General features: G+C 47.0%; 2 protein-coding genes across 2 annotated transcripts in view; both read left to right on the top strand.

Annotated features, from left to right (window-relative positions):
* Positions 1–21,599, top strand: part of LOC143768300 (uncharacterized) — a 401,106-nt gene that overhangs the window by 232,639 nt on the left and 146,868 nt on the right. The gene's annotated exons all lie outside the window — the stretch shown is intronic.
* Positions 6,033–21,599, top strand: part of LOC143767131 (uncharacterized) — a 94,912-nt gene continuing 79,345 nt past the window's right edge. Inside the window, exon 1 of the mRNA XM_077255154.1 lies at positions 6,033–6,201. Within this exon, the coding sequence (XP_077111269.1) occupies positions 6,033–6,201 (169 nt within the window). The remainder of the gene's footprint in view (positions 6,202–21,599) is intronic.

Genomic DNA, 21,599 nt, shown 5'->3' with positions numbered 1-21,599 from the left:
CGTTTTTCTGCTGCGTCAAAACCGCAGCGTCCAGATGTTACAGCATAGTGGATGGGATTTCATGAAATCCAGACTCCACTATGCGTTTAAAAACGCATGCGTTTTTGCCGCGAAAACGCATGCGTTGTGCGTTTTTTCAAAACGCTGCATGTTGCTACTATGAGCAAAACACGCAGGTACACCGCAGGTGACCTGCCAGTGACCTCAGGTGCAGTTTTGGTCAGGATTTTACCTGCATAAAATCCTGACCAAAACCTGATGCAATCCTGAACGTGGAGACATACCCGTATTGTAGGGGCTGAAGTGGGAGAGGAGGACAGGGCTCTGTGGGGTAAATATGAAACGATGGGGGTTATTGTGGGTGTGGAGGGGGACAGGGCACTGTGGGGGTGAATGAGAGGATGGTGGTATTGTGGGAGGGGGACAGGGTACTGGGGGTGAATGGGAGAGTTTGAGGGTATTGTGAGGGCTGTCGTGGGCGAGTGCACAGGGGGGCTGATTATTATTACACTAATGTTATGAGATATGCACTCTCATCATATGTGAGGGTATGTGTCCTCGAGGTGTATTGGCATTGGATGCAGCAGATACCCCGCTCCACCCAAAGCGCTGCCCCCTGTTGTACGCGCGGTGATTCCGCATATATTCATTCAACACAGGTGGAATCACCGCATCCTATTCAAAGACTGTTTTATTTATCTCGTGGAGACGGAGCATCTGCACAACATAAATAGACATGCTGCTGTCTAGAAAGATGCGCCACATGTCCGGTTACGCAGGTCTGCCACCTGCGTCTATGTACACATAGTGGAGGTGGGATTTCATAAAATCCCCTCCACTATGCTGTAACATCTGGAAGCTGCGGATGTACACAGCGTCCAATCCACAGTAAAAACCCAAGCAATACGCCCCTTGGAAACCTACCCTAATGTTGCTGTCTTGGGGGCTGGAGATGGGGAGGTCGGGGGCTTTTTATTATTGCGAGCTGGGTCTTTTATAAGTATTAGTTAAACAAGCATAGCAAAGAAGGTTAATATTACTATAACAAAGATAAGTATTAACATAAGGGCGCAGACAGACACTGTATAACTCATGCGAGGATCGCATTGCAATCCTCGGACTGGCCCTGACACCTCTCCTGACATAAGCTTGACGGCATGATAGATTACTATGCAACTGTCAGCCTCAGGTCAGGAGAGCCGACGGTCAGTCCGAGGATTGCGATGCGATCCTCACATGAGAAATACGTCAGTCCGTCTGCCCCCTAACAAGTATAACACTACAGCAACCACGGGCTGCATTCTATGTTATAGGAATACATTGCTTATAATTAAATTATTAAAGGGAACCTGTCCCCCCCCCCCCCCCCCCCGGGCCTATTAAGGTAATAGAGCCACCTTCAGCAGCACTGAGGCTGCATTCTGTGAAGGTGGCTCTTATGTTTTTGATCCCTAGTAACGCTGAAATATTCTCTTTTATAAATTGCGTGCACTGACGCCGCTACCATGAGGCGACTTGAGCTCTTTGGCTCAGGCGGCAGAAGAGAGGGGGCCGCAGATTCTGTTACTGGATTTGCGCTGCTAGTTTTTTTTTTTTTTTTAAACTCCGGGGTCAAGTGCCCGCCCCCCCTCTTCCCCGCCCCCCTCTTCCCTCCTGCCCCCTTCCCTGAAGACTTAATACTCACCTTCCTCCAGCGGTGGCTGCAACTGTGTCTCAGCAACGGCAGTGCGTCCTGTCTTCAGCGGTCACATGGTACCGTCATTACGGTCATGAATATGCGCATATTCATCACCTTAATGAGTGCTACCATGTGACCGCTGAAGACAGGAAGGAAGACGCTGCAGAGATGCCGGGAAGTTCTGCGCCGCCCAGTGGGAGGTGAGTATGACAGGGAAAAAGTATGGGGGAGCCACGCATGCAGGGGAGAAGGATGGGGGAGCCACGCACGCAGGGGAGGAGGATGGGGGAGCCACGCACACAGGGTGAGAGGATGGGGGAGCCACGCACACAGGGTGGGAGGATGGAGTATAAATATGGAGTATAAATACTAGGCCCTATAGGGGGGGACACATTGTGTATAGAAAGGAGAGGTCAGTGTGAAGAGCATGTACCATAAGAGGGACAGTGTGGGAGTCATATTTTGTGCAGACAATATAGTGAGGGGCAATTTTTAATTCAGGAGCATTTTAATGACACTTCTATCTTTAAGGGCATCATGTGGAGATTTTCTGCAAAAGAGCGGAGAAGATGGAAGTCTGTAGAGACGAGCTGTGGATGAGAAAACTCATCATGGGGTCTGGATAAGATGAAGAAAAGGAGAACGACTCCAGAGACGACGTCATCTATCAGGTACCTGGATGTAAATGTTATTTGTGATACTGAGTAACTCTCATGTTTTTATTTATGTTAGGAGCATTAAAGGGGATGTCCAGGTTTGTGATGAGTCTGCAGTCATTCTTTGTGACTGCAGACTTCTGACTTCTCACAGTGCGCACTGCACGCTGTCAGGATTCTCTCGTGCTGGCGATTTAAATGCATGCAGTCACATGCTGACTAGACATGTGTGGCCCCACTCTATGAAAATGAACTGAGCGAGGCCGGGCACGTCTAATCGGAATGTGGTCAGAAGTATACAAATCACATGCTTGTGCTAATATGACTGTCCACCGGCAAGGGAGAATCCTAAAAGTGTGCAGTGCATTAGCTGTGAGAATTCAGAAGCTGCGATGTCAGGATTCAGCTCTGCAGGTTCCAGTAGTCGTCACATGGACACCTCACTCATATGCGATTTTCATACTTATGGTCCTGTGACAACGAGCTTCTCTTCTGCTTCTCTCAGTTTTTCACTGAACATTGAGAGCATTAGGGAGAGGAGCTCGTCGGTACATGACTGAGTGTGCAAATCTCATATGTCCTTGGCGAAGGGGGGGCCACCAAACTGAATTCTTGCCCTGGGTGCCAGAAACCCTAGATACACCTCTGCTGGTATGCTACTGTGAGCGGCGATTACCGGGTTCGGTGGAGGGATGTGTGTGCACAGTGCAGCACAGGCAGGGACTGTGTGTGTGTGTGGGGGGGGGGCGCCATTTTTCCTTTCGCCTCAGGCAGCAGAGAGGCTAGGTTCACCCCTGGGGACAATAACCATGGACCCTCTCCTGGCTATTAATATCTGCCCTCAGTCACTGGCTTTACCTCTCTGGCGGAGAAAATTGCGCGGGAGCCCACGCCAATTTTTTCCGCTATTTAACCCTTTATTTTACAAGTTACAGCGCCTAAATTTTGCACATACACACTACTAACATTAGTAGTGTGGAATATGCAAAAAAAAGGGATATGAGATGGTTTACTGTATGTAACCATGTGTCATATCCTGTCGGGTTTGTGAAAGAGAAATGAAAAGCCGGCAATTGAATTAGCGGCTTTTATGCTATCTAGCGCTGAATTAAATATAAATATACATATATAGGTGTCTCACTGACATATATATATGTATATAGACACATTCTATGTGTATATATCTACTCTATTCTAACCTGTCAGTGTGATTTTACTGGACACCGCGCTGAATTACCGGCTTTTCAAAGGACACCGGTGCGTAAAAATCGGACAGAACTCGCATGATGGAAGTGCTGTGCGATTTTTTTTCTCAGCTGACCCAGATTTTTCTCAGTCCGATTTCGGCTGAGAAAAAAATCGCAAATGAAAAGACACCTATTAAATAACATTGGTCCGAGTGCAATCCGATTTTTTATCGGATTGCACTCGTCCGTTTTCCTCGCAAGTGGAAAGGGGCCCTAAGGGTCATATACGGCCATGCACCTCTCCAGTCACTGGGGGGTTTTTGGTAGAAGATCAGAAAGTCATCCTTCATGTATTCAGTTGTAATTATGGTCCTGCAGTAGGGGTAAGCGTTCCAGGCCTTCTCGGGCATATTTAGTGCTCCTTCAGGTGCCAGCATCCTTACAAATGTAGGTACTTTGCTTTGTAAATGATAAATCTTGTGCGTATATTGTCCTTTTTCCCCATCCTTCTCATAAGGCTCATTTACAAGAACTTCCACACCTTCACCTCCTCCTGTTTCATTCTAAATGGCTTCTGCTACGGAGATTTATCGGAGGGCTGCATAATTTTGATCAGAATAAACTGTTTCATTATATATATAATATAACCTATTGGAATTCCTAACCCTGTGACGGCTATGAACTTTGACACCATGTCATCTGATTTGTTGGCGCTCGTTTTTTTGAAACTCAGCGTCCTCTTTTATCTATATATACTTGTGATGCCTGTACATATTGTGTGGTATTTCCTGATGAAGGGGGCATGAGACCCCCAAAACACGTAGAATAAACCACTGAAAATATTTGATACTTTTCCTGAATTTATCCTTGCAGCAGCGCGGAGTATATCTACCAATTCCCTTTGAATATATACTCACCTGATAGAGCGGCACCTTTGCAACATATTCAATGCATAAATCAGCTGCTGCAGAACAAAGACCGAGCAGAATAGTTGTGCTGCACCCCAGGTGGCTGGCTGCTGCAGTGATGTTACCTTCTTTTCGGGGAGGGTGATGTCACGCTTGGAGGCAAGGGAGATTCTATCTATCAGGTAAGGCACTTGATGTATCCCGGTCTGGAGGAGAAGCCAGTCAGTCAGTGAAGAGGCGTAGAGGAGTGAGGAGAGAAGGACGTCTGGAGTAGATGTGGGGGCCGAGCAGCCACGAGGGAGCTGCTTACCCCTGGAAAGAGAAGCAGACGGAGAGTTGAATTGTTTAGGAGCTTAGAGGAAAGAAGTACAGAGGAGGAAAGGGCTCAGGAGGGGCACAGCGGAAGAACACCCTCACAGCCAGAGCGCAGAAGCCAGGTACCGGGAGCCCGAGGTCGTGTTGTTCTCCAGGACGCGCGACAGAACCGGAGGGCAAAGTACTACATGTAAATTGCCTGTAACAAGTCTGAGGTGATTTAGTGACCGTGAGAGTCAGGACATCTAAGAGATCCTATAAACAGGCTCAAACTGCCTATCGTACAGACATCTGTCTTTGGACAGGAGAGAGGGGACTTGCACTGAGCTTCAAGCAACAGGGGCCTAATTAACTAAATTGCACTAGCAGGAAAGGCTTACGGACCTTACCTGGTAAAGGGATCTCTTATTGACTCCAAGCCAGCCGGACCACAGCTACCCTGCACTTGGTACCCTGGACTGAGGACTACTACTGCCATCAGTAAATTAGGTAAAGACTTGCAAATCCGTGTCCTCATTCTTTGTGCATTCATCAGCTTACACCATCTTGCCATACATCTGGGAAGCCCTGGGGACCCCGCTTCACCTATGGGAAATGTTACCATCTAGCCGCCCTACCATCACCCCAGAGGACCCCTTAAAGCAGCATCGGTCCTCACTGACCGAGAACCACAGGTGCGGTCACGAACAATAGACTTTATTCACAAATCCCCTTTAAAGACCTTCACCTTTAATTGGGCGCCCAGGGCCACGGACCGGGTTGCAGCCACCGTGACATCACTTTTGAGTACCGGACCCCGTACCGAGCTCCCCAAGGCGCAGGCGGGGAGTTGCAACTTTGGCGTCACGAACAGGATGGATCGACCCCTTGAAGTGGGTCTTGTGTGCCTTAGAGACTGTGTTGTGCTGAGAGACTGTTAACTGCAAAATAGCGCCAAACCCGCCACCATTATCGCACCATGTGGCGTGCAGGAGGAAATGGGCGTGTTGTCATGGGCGGCACATGGAGCAACGGCGCAAAAACTATGGCCGCCCCTCATCAGTACTACTATATCAGAGAAATATGCCCATCAAATAGAGAGGTCCGCCTCCTGATCTGGGATGGCGGGGAAAAGAAGAGGAACCGCCCACGAAGATGGGCGTGGTACTGAAAAACCACGGGAAGCAACGCCGGGGAGGCAGAACCGGTAGTTAAGATGGCGGAGGGAGGTGAGCGGACCCCGGAGCGTGGGATGAAGCAAGAGGACTCTCCCAGCCGGGACCTGCAAGAACTGCACCCGTCGCCGACGATGAACCAGGACCTCCTGCGGAAAGAAGTGGAGGAACTGACCCGTCAACTTACGCGGTTGCAGCAGGAAACCATGGCCGGGTGGACAGAGGCCTTGATCGGAAGTCTTGATGGACGACCGCTAACTACCCTGACCGGTCCGGAGCCGAAGAGGAGTTCCGGAGGCAAGGGTAAGGGGCTTGACCCTGACAACCCCGACAACGAAAGGCCCCAGTGACTTTCCCAACTTACGGCCCGCTGTACACACCCGACCAGGGTGGCGGGGTCCTCGACGACACGCTAACGCACCTCGAGGGTATCTCAGCCGGCAGCTTGACACCATCTTCTGGGCCAGACGTCACCCTGCTAGGCCCCTTCCCGATCCCGCCGACACCACCGGGCGGACGGACATGTCTCCAGATACCGCAGCACAACAACGAACTGAGACAGCTGACAGCGCCACTGATCCCTGTTAGTGGGTCACAGGCTAGCTCCCCGGAGTCCGTGATATTTGCGGAGGGCCCCACAGAGGAGGACATGATAGCACTCCAGGGTGAGATCCCCATGATCACCTGGCGGGAGCACTGCAGGTGCTGGGAAGTGTAAGGAATGGAAACAGAGGCACAGAAGTTGATGTTCACATTCGTTTTTATTAAGGTATAATGTGGAACCTTGGGACCACGATCCGGGGGGCTCCGAGGGGGGAATGACTACATGAGCCCCAGACACCTGTGGTAAGTCTCCTCAAACAGGGTCAGAATGGAATGCCTGGGGGACATGGGTGCTACCTCCAGTTAGACCCCGAACTCGTGGCAACTGTCCCAGCGGGACAATCGGACAAGCAGGGTTAGCGGGAGACGTGGAGCTAACCTGGTGATACCTGGTGTATGGGAAGAAGCTGGCTCCAATGGTACTGGCGTTGTCCGGAGATGAGGATGGCAGATTGGTGGGACGAGACGGGATTACGTAGATTGAACAGTCGTCGTCCAGGATAGCCAGGTAACAGGTAGCTGATCATCTGTGGAAACAGACAGTATAAGCGAGTACTAGCAAAAGAACTTCAGAAACAGGAGCACATGCAGACAGGAACTGGAAGGAAGCAACAGTGGATACTTGTTGCTCTGGCGCCCTCCCTATGGTGGAGGAGCTAGAAATAGTAATGAATAACGCGCCAGAAGCATATTTTCAAAAATGTGCGCTGTCTCTTTAAGAGACTGGGAACAAGCGCACACGTGCCCTAAGCACTCTGTCCGAGGACCTGCTGGCAGCACGCTAGAAAGCAGGAGAGGAAGGAGGGGGAGTAGCTGCATCCTGACAGCGTGGAGCCAGCAAAGAGCGGGATTCCCGACGGGGACCCTGCAAAGGTACAGAGACCGGACCGGGTGTAACAGGAGGACAGGGAGCGACAGGAGTCCTTAAATCATACAGCGGCATTTGAGGAGAAGAACCTAGCGGGTAAGGCCCGTATGCGACAGGCCCCGCGATTGGAAAGAGGACCACTGCGGCTGGGGGAAGTTGTAATCATTAATAAACAGTGTGGCTGGGGCTTTATAAAAGAAGCAGGCATGATCAACAACATTTTCGTCAATCGCAGGGATGTGGAGTCACATCTATTTGAGAGACACCCTGGTAGGGATCTGAACATTGGTGACCGTGTGACCTACACTCGTCACTTTGGAGAAAAGGGATAGTATGCACTAGATTGCAAAAAGCGTGTACCACCCTCGGCCCCTGTAAAAGTCACAGCTCAGGCCCGGCCAATGCCCAAATGTGACCAAAGCACACAGATTCCAGCAGTGGAACCATCAAGCAGACCTTGGTGTGCAGTACCTGTGGAGAAATATGACCCACAGCTTTCCTGTCTAGGAAGTAGCCATCCTTCCCAGTTACCCTGTAAAAAAGAAATAAACAGTTTGCTTTTTGAATTTGAACATGACTGACAAGAGTTGATTTAACCCTGTTGGATTATTACTTTGTTGTTCCAGTTTGAAAGTTTGAAAACCTGATCAAGGTTCCAGTTATTTGTTTAAAAGGACATCAGAATCATGGTCAGTGAATTGTTCACAAACTGTACTGTAAATAGTTGGCACCTCCTTAGATGCTTTCTACTGGTTTTACACAGAACCTTTAAGGAGATTGTTCCAAAGTTGCCTTTAATTGTTAATACGTTTACATTGAGACCTGAAGCAAAACCTGTTGGTGCGACAGAATTTTGGGTTGGATACGCCTTGTAGGCCGCTCCAGACCTACGTTGGGGGTTGATAACGGGTCCCTTGCATCGTTGCTGCTGTTCAAGAATATTGTTGTTGGACTTGAATATTAATTTGAGTGAAACAATTGCACTACCTCAGTTTTGAGAACCATAAGAACTAATTTTGAATTTAATAGATTAAACTTTGCACTTTTGAATAAAAAAACATATATATATATATATATATATATATATATATATATATATATATATATATATATATATATATATATATATATATATATATATATATGTGAGATAGAATACCTGACAAGGTAGTTAATGGACACGTGAAGTGTAGCACTTTGAGATGATAGCATACCCTTAGATGGTAATTGTTTTGCATAGCCTGTGATAGTAAGCTATATTTCCAGAAGTTAATATATTTGTTTAAATATGTTTGTAACATTCAAATATTAATTCCTCCTGAATAGGGAAGCCACAGTTAATATAAATTTGTTATACCTGTTATTAAGCATTCAAAAATGTTTTGCATGTCTTATTGATGCCTGTTTGTTTATGTGTTTCTTATCCCAGTCCAGGAGTACTAGAGTTAAGGGGGGGGGGGGAGTGCAGCACCCTAGGTGGTCGGCTGCTGCAGTGATGTTACGTTCCTTTCGGGGAGGGTGATGTCACGCTTGGAGGCAAGGGAGATTCTATCTTTCAGGTAAGGCACTCGCATTCAGCACATCTTAATCTAGGCCAGGAGGGGGATCTCAGGACCCGGATTCAGGGGAGCTCCCTTAGACTTGATGTATCCTGGTATGAAGGAGAAGCCAGTCAGTCAGTGAAGAGGCGTAGAGGAGTGAGGAGAGAAGGACGTCTGGAGCAGATGTGGGGGCCGAGCAGCCACGAGGGAGCTGCTACCCCTGGAAAGAGAAGCAGAAGGAGAGTTGAATTGTTTAGGAGCTTAGAGGAAAGAAGCACAGAGGAGGAAAGGGCTCAGGAGGGGAACAGCGGAAGGACACCCTCCGAGCCAGAATGCAGAAGCCAGGTACTGGGAGCCCGAGGTCGTGTTGTTCTCCAGGATGTGCAACAGAACCAGAGGGCAAAGTACTATATGTCAATTGCCTGTAACAAGTCTGAGGTGAATCAGTGACCGTTAGAGCCGGGTCATCTAAGAGATCCTATAAACATTCTCAAACTGCCTATCGTACAGACATATGTCTTTGGATAGGAGAGAGGGGACTTGCACTGAGATTCAAGTAGCAGGGGCCTAATTAACTAAACGGTGCTAGCAGGAAAGGCTTACGAACCTCACCTGCTAAAGGGATCTCTTATTGCCTCCAAGCCGGCTGGACCACAGCTACCCTGCACTTGGTACCCTGGACTGAGGACTACTACTACCATCAGCAAACCAGGTAAAGACTTGCAAACCTGTGTTCTGTTTCTTTGTGCATTCATCGGCTTACACCATCTTGCCATACATCTGGGAAGCCCTGGGGACCCAGCTTCACCTGTGGGAAACGTTACCATCTAGCTGCACTACCATCACCCCAGAGGACCCCTTTAAGCAGCGTCGGTCCTTACAGACAGAGGACCACAGGTGGCGTCACGAACAATAGACTTTATTCACAAATCCTCTTTAAAGACCTTCCCGTTTAATGGGCGCCCAGGGCCACGGACCGGGTCGCAGCCACCGTGACATCCCTTTTAAGTAATGGACCCAGTACTGAGTACCCCAAGGCCCGGGCGGGGCGTTCCAGTTGATCCGGATATAACGTGTCTGCATCTGCACTGCTGATATGATATGGAGATTTTCCTTAAAAATGTTTATTCAAATAGGTTTTCAAAGTCAACGCGTTTCAGAGTCACGCAGGACCTCTTCCTCAGGACGAAACCTGATAGTGGATGAACATGTCAAGCTTGGAACGTTTATATGCAGTCTTTTTGAAAAAAAAAGCCAAACAAAGCACGACATGTCAAAGTTCATGAGAAAGTCCGTCAAACAAAGATAAATTATGGTTCATAAAAAAAAAAAAAAACATTTGCATACATTAATTATATTACAAAGTGCTTATGAATGAAGTGAGGTCACCTAAAAGATGAATAAACATGTATGTGATGTGAATGAGAAAGTTCTTGCCAGTAAATAAATCATTTATAAATGGTGTTATTGAGTTGTGTCAGTAGTTTCCTATATGAGATGTGACCTGGTGTTCTGGAAGGTTCTGAAGTCACAGGTATAGTGGTGTAAAGCTGGGCACCACTAGTGAACTTGATGGATCAGCATTGGACTGAAAAAATAGGATTATTGGAAAACAATCCACTGAAGCAGAAGACAAATCCGTAACCCAATGGTTAATAAGTAATAAGAATGAACGTCAGCCTGGGGTGTTACATAGTGAGAAATGGAAGTGCTGACAACACAAGAATGTGATTGGATCTTGTATGTGACGGCTGTCTATTCGAAGAGCGCGTGTTGGTTCCTGATCGCGGCTGTTCTGGTAACAGGAGACATAAACCTAGTGAGCATGTATCGGGGTCAAGCTACTATGGTGGAAGCTGATAGAATGTGCAGTGAATGGGAGTAAGGGAAAATGAGGGAGGTGTTGATGAGTGGGAGTTCTGGTCCCCGCCCTCCATGTTTGGCGCTCTTTAGAGAACCAATAAACATGCAGGGATTGTCTGCCAGGCACTGTAATGCCGTAGCCATGTTGGTTGTGGCATTACAGTGATTGGCTGGCCGCACAGCATCATCAGGTCTATAAGAGACCTGGCGCCGCCCTGCTCGTCACATTCAGCTCAGGATTCAGACAGTGTAGAGAGAGTTCTGCCGAGATCGGGTCAGATGTGGGGGGGAGTTCAGTTAGTGTGGGTCTACCATCATAGAATCCACAAATCCAGCTAAACCAACAGTCCTTCTAAGGGCCCCTTTCCACTTGCGAGGAAAATGGACGAGTGCAATCCGATAAAAAATCGGATTGCACTCGGACCAATGTGATTTAATAGGTGTCTTTTCATTTGCGATTTTTTTCTCAGCCGAAATCGGACTGAGAAAAATCTGGGTCGGCTGAGAAAAAAATCGCAGCATGCTGCGTATTGCTGCGATTCTCGGACGAGACTCGCAAATGCAAGTCAATGGGTGCGAGAAAAAAATCGCACAGCAGTCGCACCATGCGAGTTCTGTCCGATTTTTAGCACCGGTGTCCTTAGAAAAGCCAGCAATTCAGCGCGGTGTACAGTAAAATCACACTGACAGGTTAGAATAGAGTAGATATATACACATAGAATAGGTATATATACATATATATATGTCAGTGAGACACCTATATATGTATATTTATATTTAATGCAGCGCTAGATAGCATAAAAGCCGCTAATTCAATTGCCGGGTTTTGCTCTCTCCTTCACAAACCCGACAGGATATGAGACATGGTTAACCCTTCATTACCCCATATCCCACCGCTACACGGGAGTGGGAAGAGAGTGGCCAAGTGCCAGAATAGGCGCATCTTCCAGATGTGCCTTTTCTGGGGTGGCTGGGGGCAGATGTTTGTAGCCAGGGGGGGGCCAATAACCATGGACCCTCTCTAGGCTAATAATATCTGCCCTCAGTCACTGGCTTTACCACTCTGACGGAGAAAATTGCGCGGGGGCCCACGCCAATTTTTTCTGCGATTTAACCCTTTAATTTCATAGCTTACACAGACACATTAGTGAAGAGGAATATGTAATAAAAGAAGGGATATGAGATGGTTTACTGTATGTAAACCATGTCTTATATCCTGTCGGGTTTGTGAAGGAGAGAGCAAAAGCCGGCAATTGAATTAGCGGCTTTTATGCTATCTAGCGCTGAATTATATATAAATATACATATATAGGTGTCTCACTGACATATATATATATATATACACACATTCTATGTGTATATATCTACTCTATTCTAACCTGTCAGTGTGATATTACTGTACACCGCGCTGAATACCGGCTTTTCAAAGGACACTGGTGCGTAAAAATCGGACAGCAATATGGATGTCATACGGATGTTGCAATAAAAAATCGCATGACAATCGCATTATTTTCCTCCGTTTTTTCGGTCCGTTAATCGGACCGTTTTTTCTCTCACAAGTGGAAAGGGACCCTAAGGACTAATTACGGAGTATATAGATTGCAGTGCTAGGTAGGCAGGGGAGTGTATGTGGCTCTATACATATCAGTACAAGGCCTGCAGGCACTGTATGTGGGTATAGAGATATCATCGCATACATCAAGAGGGTCCATTCCATTACTGTCTGCTGCTGCCTATTACATATATACCTGTCCCCACGTGTCAGTGGCCAGGAATAATTTTTTTTTTTGCATCTTAATCCTGATTATTTTATTCCGGAGCCCCTCTTTTTCTCCATTTGCTTGTTGACACTGCAGACTACAGCCAGATCCTATTCATAGTTCAGCGTAAAAATCCAGTTATTTTACACAGGTTTGCCCGTCCCAGTGATCACATCTGAGTTCGCAGTAAATTCTGCCATTTTTTGTGGTATTGTAAAAAATTTTTGGAGTGTTTTATACAATTTCTTGACACCATTTTGCTGCCCAAAAAAATGTTTAGCTGCCAAAAAAAAATTTAGCATCAGGGCAGATATTTTAAACTGACTTTTGTACGCCACATGGATCACATATCATTGCACTCAAAATAGTCCCTTTTCAGGGCTCCATAGAATTTGTTTTGTTCTGCCATTGCCTACTTATTGACACAATTTTGCTGGCCCAAAAAAATAAATACAGGCCTGATATTTGAAAGTGGCCTATCTCTGTCACATGCCTCATCTATCTGTGGATGATTTCACAAACGCCCCTCTCCCGCTCTCTGACCACAACCTTCTTTCATTCTCTATCAAGAACTGCCACCCCACTCAGGTCACCCCCACTTTCCACACTTATAGAAACATCCAGGCGATTAACACCCAGAAACTTATGAAGAACTTGCAGTCCTCATTGGCCCCAATCTTCTCCATCTCATGTCCTGATTCTGCACTGAAGCATTACAATGAAACCCTGCAAAGTGCCCCGGATGAAATTGCACCTCCTATACATAGGACAACTTGGCACAGAAGGCGACAACCCTGGCACACGCTGCAAACACGTTTCCTGCAGCGGTGCTCCAGGTGCGCCGAACATCTGTAGAGAAAATCTAATGTACCCGAAGATTTCATCCATTATAAGTTCATGCTAAAAACATACAACTCTGCCCTTCACCTCTCCAAACAAACCTATTTCAACAAACTCATCACCTCACTGTCCAATAACTCTAAACGTCTCTTTGACACTTTTCATTCCCTACTGAACCCAAGAGAGCAGGCCCCAACCACGGATCTCCGCGCTGACGATCTGGCCAACTACTTCAAAGAGAAAATTGACCACATCCGACAAGTAAATTATCCCCCAATCCCCTAATACCATACACTGTCCGCCCTCCCTACTGCATCTACCTCACTCTCTGACTTTGAACCAGTCACAGAAGAAGATGTAATCAGGCTCCTTGCATCTCCTTGCCTGACCACTTGCACAAGTGACCCCATTCCATCACATTTCCTCCAGTCCCTTTCCCCGGCTGTCACCTCTCACCCAACAAAAATATTCAACCTCTCTCTTCCGGTATATTTCCCTCCTCATTTAAGCAGACCATCATACATCCATTACTTTAAAAAACCATGCCTCGACCAAAACTGTGCCGCTAACTATAGACCTGTCTCTAATCTTCCCTTCATCTCTAAACTCCTCGAAAGCCTGGTCCACTCCCGTCTTACCCGCTATCTCTCAGATAATTCTCTTCTCGACCCTCTTCAATCTGGTTTCCGCTCTTTACACTCTACTGAAACTGCCCTCACTAAAGTCTCTAATGACCTACTAACAGCTAAATCTAATGGTCACTACTCCATGCTAATTCTCTTGGATCTCTCCACAGCATTCGACACTGTGGATCACCAGCTCCTCCTCACTATGCTCCGCTCCATCGGCCTCAAGGACACTGTTCTCTCCTGGTTCTCCTCCTACCTCTCTGACCGCTCTTTCACTGTATGTTTTGCTGGTTCCTCCTCCTCTCATCTTTTCCTTACCGTTGGGGTTCCTCAAGGATTAGTCCTAGGCCCCCTCCTCTTCTCTTTGTATACTGCCTCTATTGGCAAACAATCAGTAGATTTGGGTTCCAGTACCATCTCTATGCTGATGACACCGATTTATACACTTCTGCTCCTGATATCACGCCGACCTTTTTAGAAAACACCAGTGATTGTCTTACCGCTGTCTCTAACATCATGTCCTGCCTCTAGCTGAAACTGAACCTGTCAAAAACTGAACTCCTCGTGTTCTCTCCCTCTACTAACCTACCTTTGCCTGACATTGCCATCTCCGTGTGTGGTTCCACCATTACTCCCAAGCAACATGCCCGCTGCCTTGGGGTCATACTTGATTACAAGCTTTCCTTCACCCCCCACATCCGATCACGGTCTCTCTCTTGTTATCTGCACCTCAAAAACAATTATAGAATTCGACCTTTTCATACTTTCGACTCTGCAAAAACTCTGTTTCTCTTATTCATTCTCATCTGGACTATTGTAACTCTCCACTAATTGGCCTCCCTCTTACCAAACTCTCCCCGCTCCAATCTGTCCTGAATGCTGCAGCCAGGATCATATTCCTCACCAACCGTTACACCGATGCCTCTACCTTGTGCCAGTCATTACACTGGCTACCCATCCACTCCAGAATCCAGTACAAAACTACTACCCTCATCTACAAAGCACTCCATGGCTCAGCACCACCCTACATCTCCTCTCTGGTCTCAGTCTACCACCCTACCCGTGCCCTCCGCTCCGCTAATGACCTCAGGTTAGCATCCTCAATAATCAGAACCTCCCATTCCCGTCTCCAAGACTTTACACGTGCTGCGCCGATTCTTTGGAATGCACTACCTAGGTTAATACGATTAATTCCCAATCCCCACAGTTTTAAGCGTACCCTAAAAACTCATTTGTTCAGACTGGCCTACCGCCTCAACGCATTAACCTAACTATCCCTGTGTGGCCCATTCAAAAAACTTAAACCATAATGAGGTTCCTCACATCATGTTCTCATACACTTTACACAGTTAATAGCCTCTGTGTCTGTACTGCTACATACTTAGGCTGATAACTGGTTCTTGCAGCTTTACATGAACACCCGAGCCTTACACTATGGCTGGTCCAAATAAGTAAAGCAATTGTTACCATCCACCTCTCGTGTCTCCCTTTTTCCTCATAGTTTGTAAGCTTGCGAGCAGCAGGGCCCTCATTCCTCTTGGTTTTTGTTTTGATCTGTGCTTATTGTTATGCTGTAATGTCTATTGTCTGTACAAGTCCCCTCTATAATGTAAAGTGCTGTGGAATATGTTGGTGCTATATAAATAAAATTATTATTATTATTATCTGTGGGCTACAAATTGTGGCATTTCAGGGCTACATTCACTTTTTTTCTTTGTGTTACCCTAGTTCTATACACTATTTTGCTGTAAAAAATAGTTAATACTGTTAGCCTATGCATTGAATGCAAGGCCTGCCCTGCCACAAAGCTACACGCACCCCAATAACACTTGGAACATACGTCCTGGATGGACAAATGAAACCAAAGTTCCCATTATGCTTATTTTTTTACTCCCATAGTGTTTGCCCATGAAGTGAATGCAAGGCCTGCCCTGCACCAAAGTAACACGCACCCCAATAAGCCTTTGAACCCACGTACTGGATGGCCGCAGGAAAACAAGTTCACATTATTATTATTATTATTATTTTTTTAAAGTTTGCCCATGAAGTGAATATGAGGCCTGCCCCAAATCTGCACGCACTCCAATCACTCAAGGAAGAAATGTGGAGGATGGCCTCCGAAAAATGTTTTCCCAGGTTAAAGGAGCGGGTCTCCTATACTTATAATGCCCATACACTAAGTGTATGGGCTGACAAACATTTCTCCCTGAGGGGTAAGCATCAACATACTGTGTCAACATTTTTTATAATAGCATCATAAACACCCTTGCCAACAGTAACGTGGCTGTTGCATCAAGGATCACGTTCACCCTGGTGATCTAGCGGTGGTGGATGATGAGAAGGTGGAGGGTAACAGCAAATAGCCAAATTCAGGAAGCGTATGGATGTGAAAAGGTGCATGAGAATATACCTCCACCCAAAACATCTGGATTTGAGGTTAGGTTTCATTGTTATCATGCGCTGGTGTACAGAATTCTTGCCCAATCCAGCTCTTATTCATTTTTATAAGAGTCAGCCTGTCAGCATTTTCAGTTGTCAAGGCGGATTCGCTTATCAGTTATAATTCCACCAGCGGCCCAAAAAAACGCGCTCTGACAAAACGCTAGCGACAGGACTGGCCAGGACCTCCAAGGCGTAGAGAGCCAGTTCATGTCCAGCTTTGAGACCCAATAATTATATGGTACAAAGGAATCACAGAGGACGTTGGTACGGTCAACAAGGTACTCCCTCAGCATCTTCCAAAACTTTGCACTCCTTGTGACAGTACCCCACGCCTCATGGCCACTGCGATGGGAGGGCCTGAGAAAACTGTCCCAGAATGTTGCCAGTGTTCCCCTGCCTCTGCTGGATTGGAGTTGTGTCTCTCTCACCTGCAGTTGTCCAATGATCTGAGACCTCTACCACCAGCATTTACAGATGGGAATTTTTTTAATAATTACACAACAAGGGCTTTCTGGTAAAGCATCATTTTAGTACACCTGTCTGCCTCTGGAAAAAGAGATTGAAAGTTCTCCTTGTAGCGTGGATATAAAAGGGCCACTAACCAGTAATGACTGTCACCCAAAAGGCAGTGCAACATAAAGTCAGCCATGTGTGCCAGACTGGCAACAGGCAAGACTTCTGTGTCCTCACCAAGAGGACAACTGACCATGCTCTCCTCCTCCTCCTCCGTGTCGTCAGGCCATCCACGCTGAATAGATGGTATAACAATAGTGCTTGTAGTGATGTCTATAGCGCATGAAAGTAGCTCCTGTTCTTCCTCCTCCTCTTCCGCATTGTCACCCAAGCCACGTTGGGATGAGATGAGGCTGGGCTGTGTGTAATCACCCTGTATAGTTCCTTGATCCATTTCATCATGCTCTGCCTCCAATGCATCCTCTTTGATTGTGAGCAGAGAGCATTTCAGAACACAGAGAAGTGGGATGGTGAAGCGAATTATGGCATCATTGCAGCTCACCATCTTGGTGGAGTCCTCAACATTTTGGAGGATGGTACATATGTCTGACATCCATATAGCTGAATTTCTAAAATCGGCACACAGGCGGATTACTTTGACAAGCAGATCCGGCAGTATTGAGAAACCACTGAACTGAAGCGATGGCGGGGGACCACCACGGTGCAGGAAGACTACTGTACACAAGATGAGGTACAAACAACAAAGGGTAGATTTCGTGGAAGGCAAGGAATGAAGTGGATGAGGAAGATGCAAACAGAGGTATGCAATGGCAAAAGATAATTTACAAGAGCTATATTCTTTAGCTTGTCCGTAAAATAGCACGGTGCTCCAACTGTTACAGACTTAATATATGTTACACAAGTAAATGCAAACAATAAACAAAGAATTATGCTACTCTACGTATAACCTCCCTGTCCTTTACTAAGCAGGCCACACGGCTGCCGTGTTCTGACTATTGAAGCCTACACTAGGCCCTGACATGTGCAAAAACAGGAACAAACGGTGATGTTGGAGACTCCGATCCAGTCCCGGGGGGACCCCAGCAGTCGTATGGTGGTGCGCACGGCTTTCTGTCAGCTCCGTGAAACATGGTCTTACCTTCCAGGCTTCTGGGTGCTGGAGGTGTGTCATGAATCCCAATGGCTAGGGATAGCAAGGGACAAGCAAAGTAATACAAAATATCGGAGGAGCTCTAGGGTGATGGAACCTGGGCTGACCGCTGCCCTACGCCTGACAAACGCAACTAGAGATAGCCAGGGAGCGTGCCTACGTTGGTTCTAGACGCCACGCACCAGCCTAAGAGCTAACTAGTACTGCAGAGAAAATAAAGACCTCACTTGCCTCCAGAGGAATGAACCCCAAAAGGTATAGTTGCCCCCCACATGTATTGACGGTGAAATGAGAGGAAGGCACACACATAGAGATGATATATATAGGTTCAGCAAATTGAGGCCCGCTGTAAACTAGAAAGCAGAACGATACAAAAGGGGTCTGAGCGGTCAGCAAAAAACCCTAATCAAAAAACCATCCTGAGATTACAAGAACCCATGTGCCAACTCATGGCACATGGGGAGAACCTCAGTCCACTAGAGCTACCAGCTAGCATAGAGACATAATAAGCAAGCTGGACAAAAAAACCAACAACTGAAAATCAGCACTTAGCTTATCCTGAAAGATCTGGGAGCAGGTAGGCAGGAACCAAACAGAGCACATCTGAATACATAGATAGCCGGCAAGGGAATGACAGAAAGGCCAGGTAAAATAGGAAACACCCAGCCTCTGATGGACAGGTGGAAACCAAAGGCCGCAACCCACCAAAGTCACCCAGTACCAGCAATAACCACCAGAGGGAGCCCACAAACAGAATCCACAACAGTACCCCCCCCTTGAGGAGGGGTCACCGAACCCTCACGAGAACCCCCAGGGCGATCAGGGTGAGCTCTATGGAAGGCGCGGACCAAATCAGTCGCATGAACATCGGAGGCGACCACCCAGGAATTATCCTCCTGACCATAACCCTTCCACTTAACCAAATACTGGAGTTTGCGTCTGGAAACACGAGAATCCAAGATCTTCTCAACAACATACTCCAATTCTCCCTCCACCAGCACCGGAGCAGGAGGCTCAACCGAAGGAACAACGGGCACCTCATACCTCCGCAACAACGACCGATGGAACACATTATGAATAGCAAACGATGCTGGGAGATCCAAACGAAAAGATACAGGGTTAAGAATCTCCGAGATCCTATAAGGACCGATGAACCGAGGCTTGAACTTAGGAGAAGAGACCTTCATAGGGACAAAACGAGAAGACAACCACACCAAATCCCCAACAAGAAGTCGGGGACCCACGCGGCGACGGCGATTAGCAAACTGCTGAGTCTTCTCCTGAGATAACTTCAAATTGCCCACCACCTGGTTCCAAATCTGATGCAGCCTGTCCACCACCACGACCACTCCAGGACAATCCGAAGACTCCACCTGACCAGAGGAAAAACGAGGATGAAACCCCGAATTACAAAAAAAAGGAGAGACCAACGTGGCAGAACTAGCCCGATTATTAAGAGCAAATTCGGCCAGTGGCAAAAAAGCAACCCAGTCATCTTGATCAGCAGAAACAAAACACCTCAAATAAGTTTCCAAGGTCTGATTAGTTCGCTCCGTCTGGCCATTCGTCTGAGGATGGAATGCAGACGAGAAAGACAAATCAATGCCCATCTTGGCACAAAACGTCCGCCAAAATCTAGACACAAACTGGGATCCCCTGTCAGAAACGATATTCTCCGGAATCCCATGCAAACGAACCACGTTCTGAAAAAATAAAGGGACCAACTCAGAGGAGGAAGGCAACTTAGGCAAGGGCACCAAATGAACCATCTTAGAAAAGCGGTCACACACAACCCAGATAACGGACATTTTCTGTGAAACCGGGAGATCAGAAATAAAATCCATGGAAATGTGCGTCCAAGGCCTCTTCGGGATGGGCAAGGATAACAACAACCCACTGGCCCGAGAACAGCAAGGCTTAGCTCGAGCACACACTTCACAAGACTGCACAAAGGTACGCACATCCCTAGACAAGGAAGGCCACCAAAAAGACCTGGCCACCAAGTCTCTAGTACCAAATATTCCAGGATGACCAGCCAACACAGAAGAATGGACCTCGGAGATGACTCTACTGGTCCAATCATCCGGAACAAACAGTCTTTCTGGTGGACAACGATACGGTTTATCCACCTGAAACTCCTGCAATGCACGTCGCAAGTCTGGGGATACGGCGGACAATATTACCCCATCCCTAAGGATACCAGTAGGCCCAGAGTCTCCAGGAGAGTCAGGCACAAAACTCCTGGAAAGAGCATCTGCCTTCACATTCTTTGAACCTGGCAGGTATGAAACCACGAAATTGAAACGAGAAAAAAACAATGACCAACGAGCCTGTCTAGGATTCAAACGCCTGGCAGACTCAAGGTAAATGAGATTCTTGTGATCAGTCAAGACCACCACACGATGTTTAGCACCCTCAAGCCAATGACGCCACTCCTCAAATGCCCACTTCATAGCCAAAAGCTCCCGATTACCCACATCATAATTGCGCTCGGCGGGCGAGAATTTTCTAGAGAAGAATGCACATGGCTTCATCACCGAGCCATTAGAACTTCTCTGTGACAAAACCGCCCCCGCTCCAATCTCGGAAGCATCAACCTCAACCTGAAAAGGAAGTGAAACATCTGGTTGACACAACACAGGAGCAGAAGAAAACCGGCGCTTAAGTTCCTGAAAGGCCTCCACGGCCGCAGGAGACCAATCAGCAACATCAGCACCCTTTTTAGTCAAATCAGTCAAAGGTTTAACAATACTGGAAAAATTAGCAATGAACCGACGATAAAAATTAGCAAACCCCAAGAACTTCTGAAGGCTCTTAACAGATGTAGGTTGTGTCCAGTCACAAATCGCCTGAACCTTGACGGGATCCATCTCAATAGTAGAAGGAGAAAAAATGTACCCCAAAAAAGAAATCTTCTGGACTCCGAAGAGACACTTTGAGCCCTTCACAAACAGAGAATTGGCCCGCAGAACCTGAAACACCTTCCTGACCTGTAGAACATGAGACTCCCAGTCATCAGAAAACACCAAAATATCATCCAAATACACAATCATAAACTTATCCAGATATTCACGGAAAATATTGTGCATAAAGGACTGAAAGACTGACGGAGCATTGGAGAGTCCAAAAGGCATTACCAAATACTCAAAATGGCCCTCAGGCGTATTAAATGCGGTTTTCCACTCATCACCCTGTTTTATCCGCACCAGATTATACGCACCGCGAAGATCTATCTTAGTGAACCACCTAGCCCCCTTAATGCGAGCAAACAAATCAGTCAATAATGGCAATGGATACTGATACTTGACTGTAATCTTATTCAGAAGGCGATAATCTATACAAGGCCTCAGGGAACCATCTTTTTTTGCCACGAAAAAAAACCTGCTCCCAGAGGGGACGAAGATGGACGAATATGTCCCTTTTCCAAGGACTCCTTAATATAATTCCGCATAGCAGTATGCTCTGGCAGTGACAGATTAAATAAACGACCCTTAGGGAACTTACTGCCAGGAATCAATTCTATAGCACAGT

This window comes from Ranitomeya variabilis, chromosome 4 (genome assembly GCF_051348905.1).
Source record: "Ranitomeya variabilis isolate aRanVar5 chromosome 4, aRanVar5.hap1, whole genome shotgun sequence".
In the NCBI taxonomy this organism is placed as follows: Eukaryota; Metazoa; Chordata; class Amphibia; order Anura; family Dendrobatidae; genus Ranitomeya; species Ranitomeya variabilis.
This window is presented reverse-complemented; position numbering and strand designations above follow the sequence as displayed.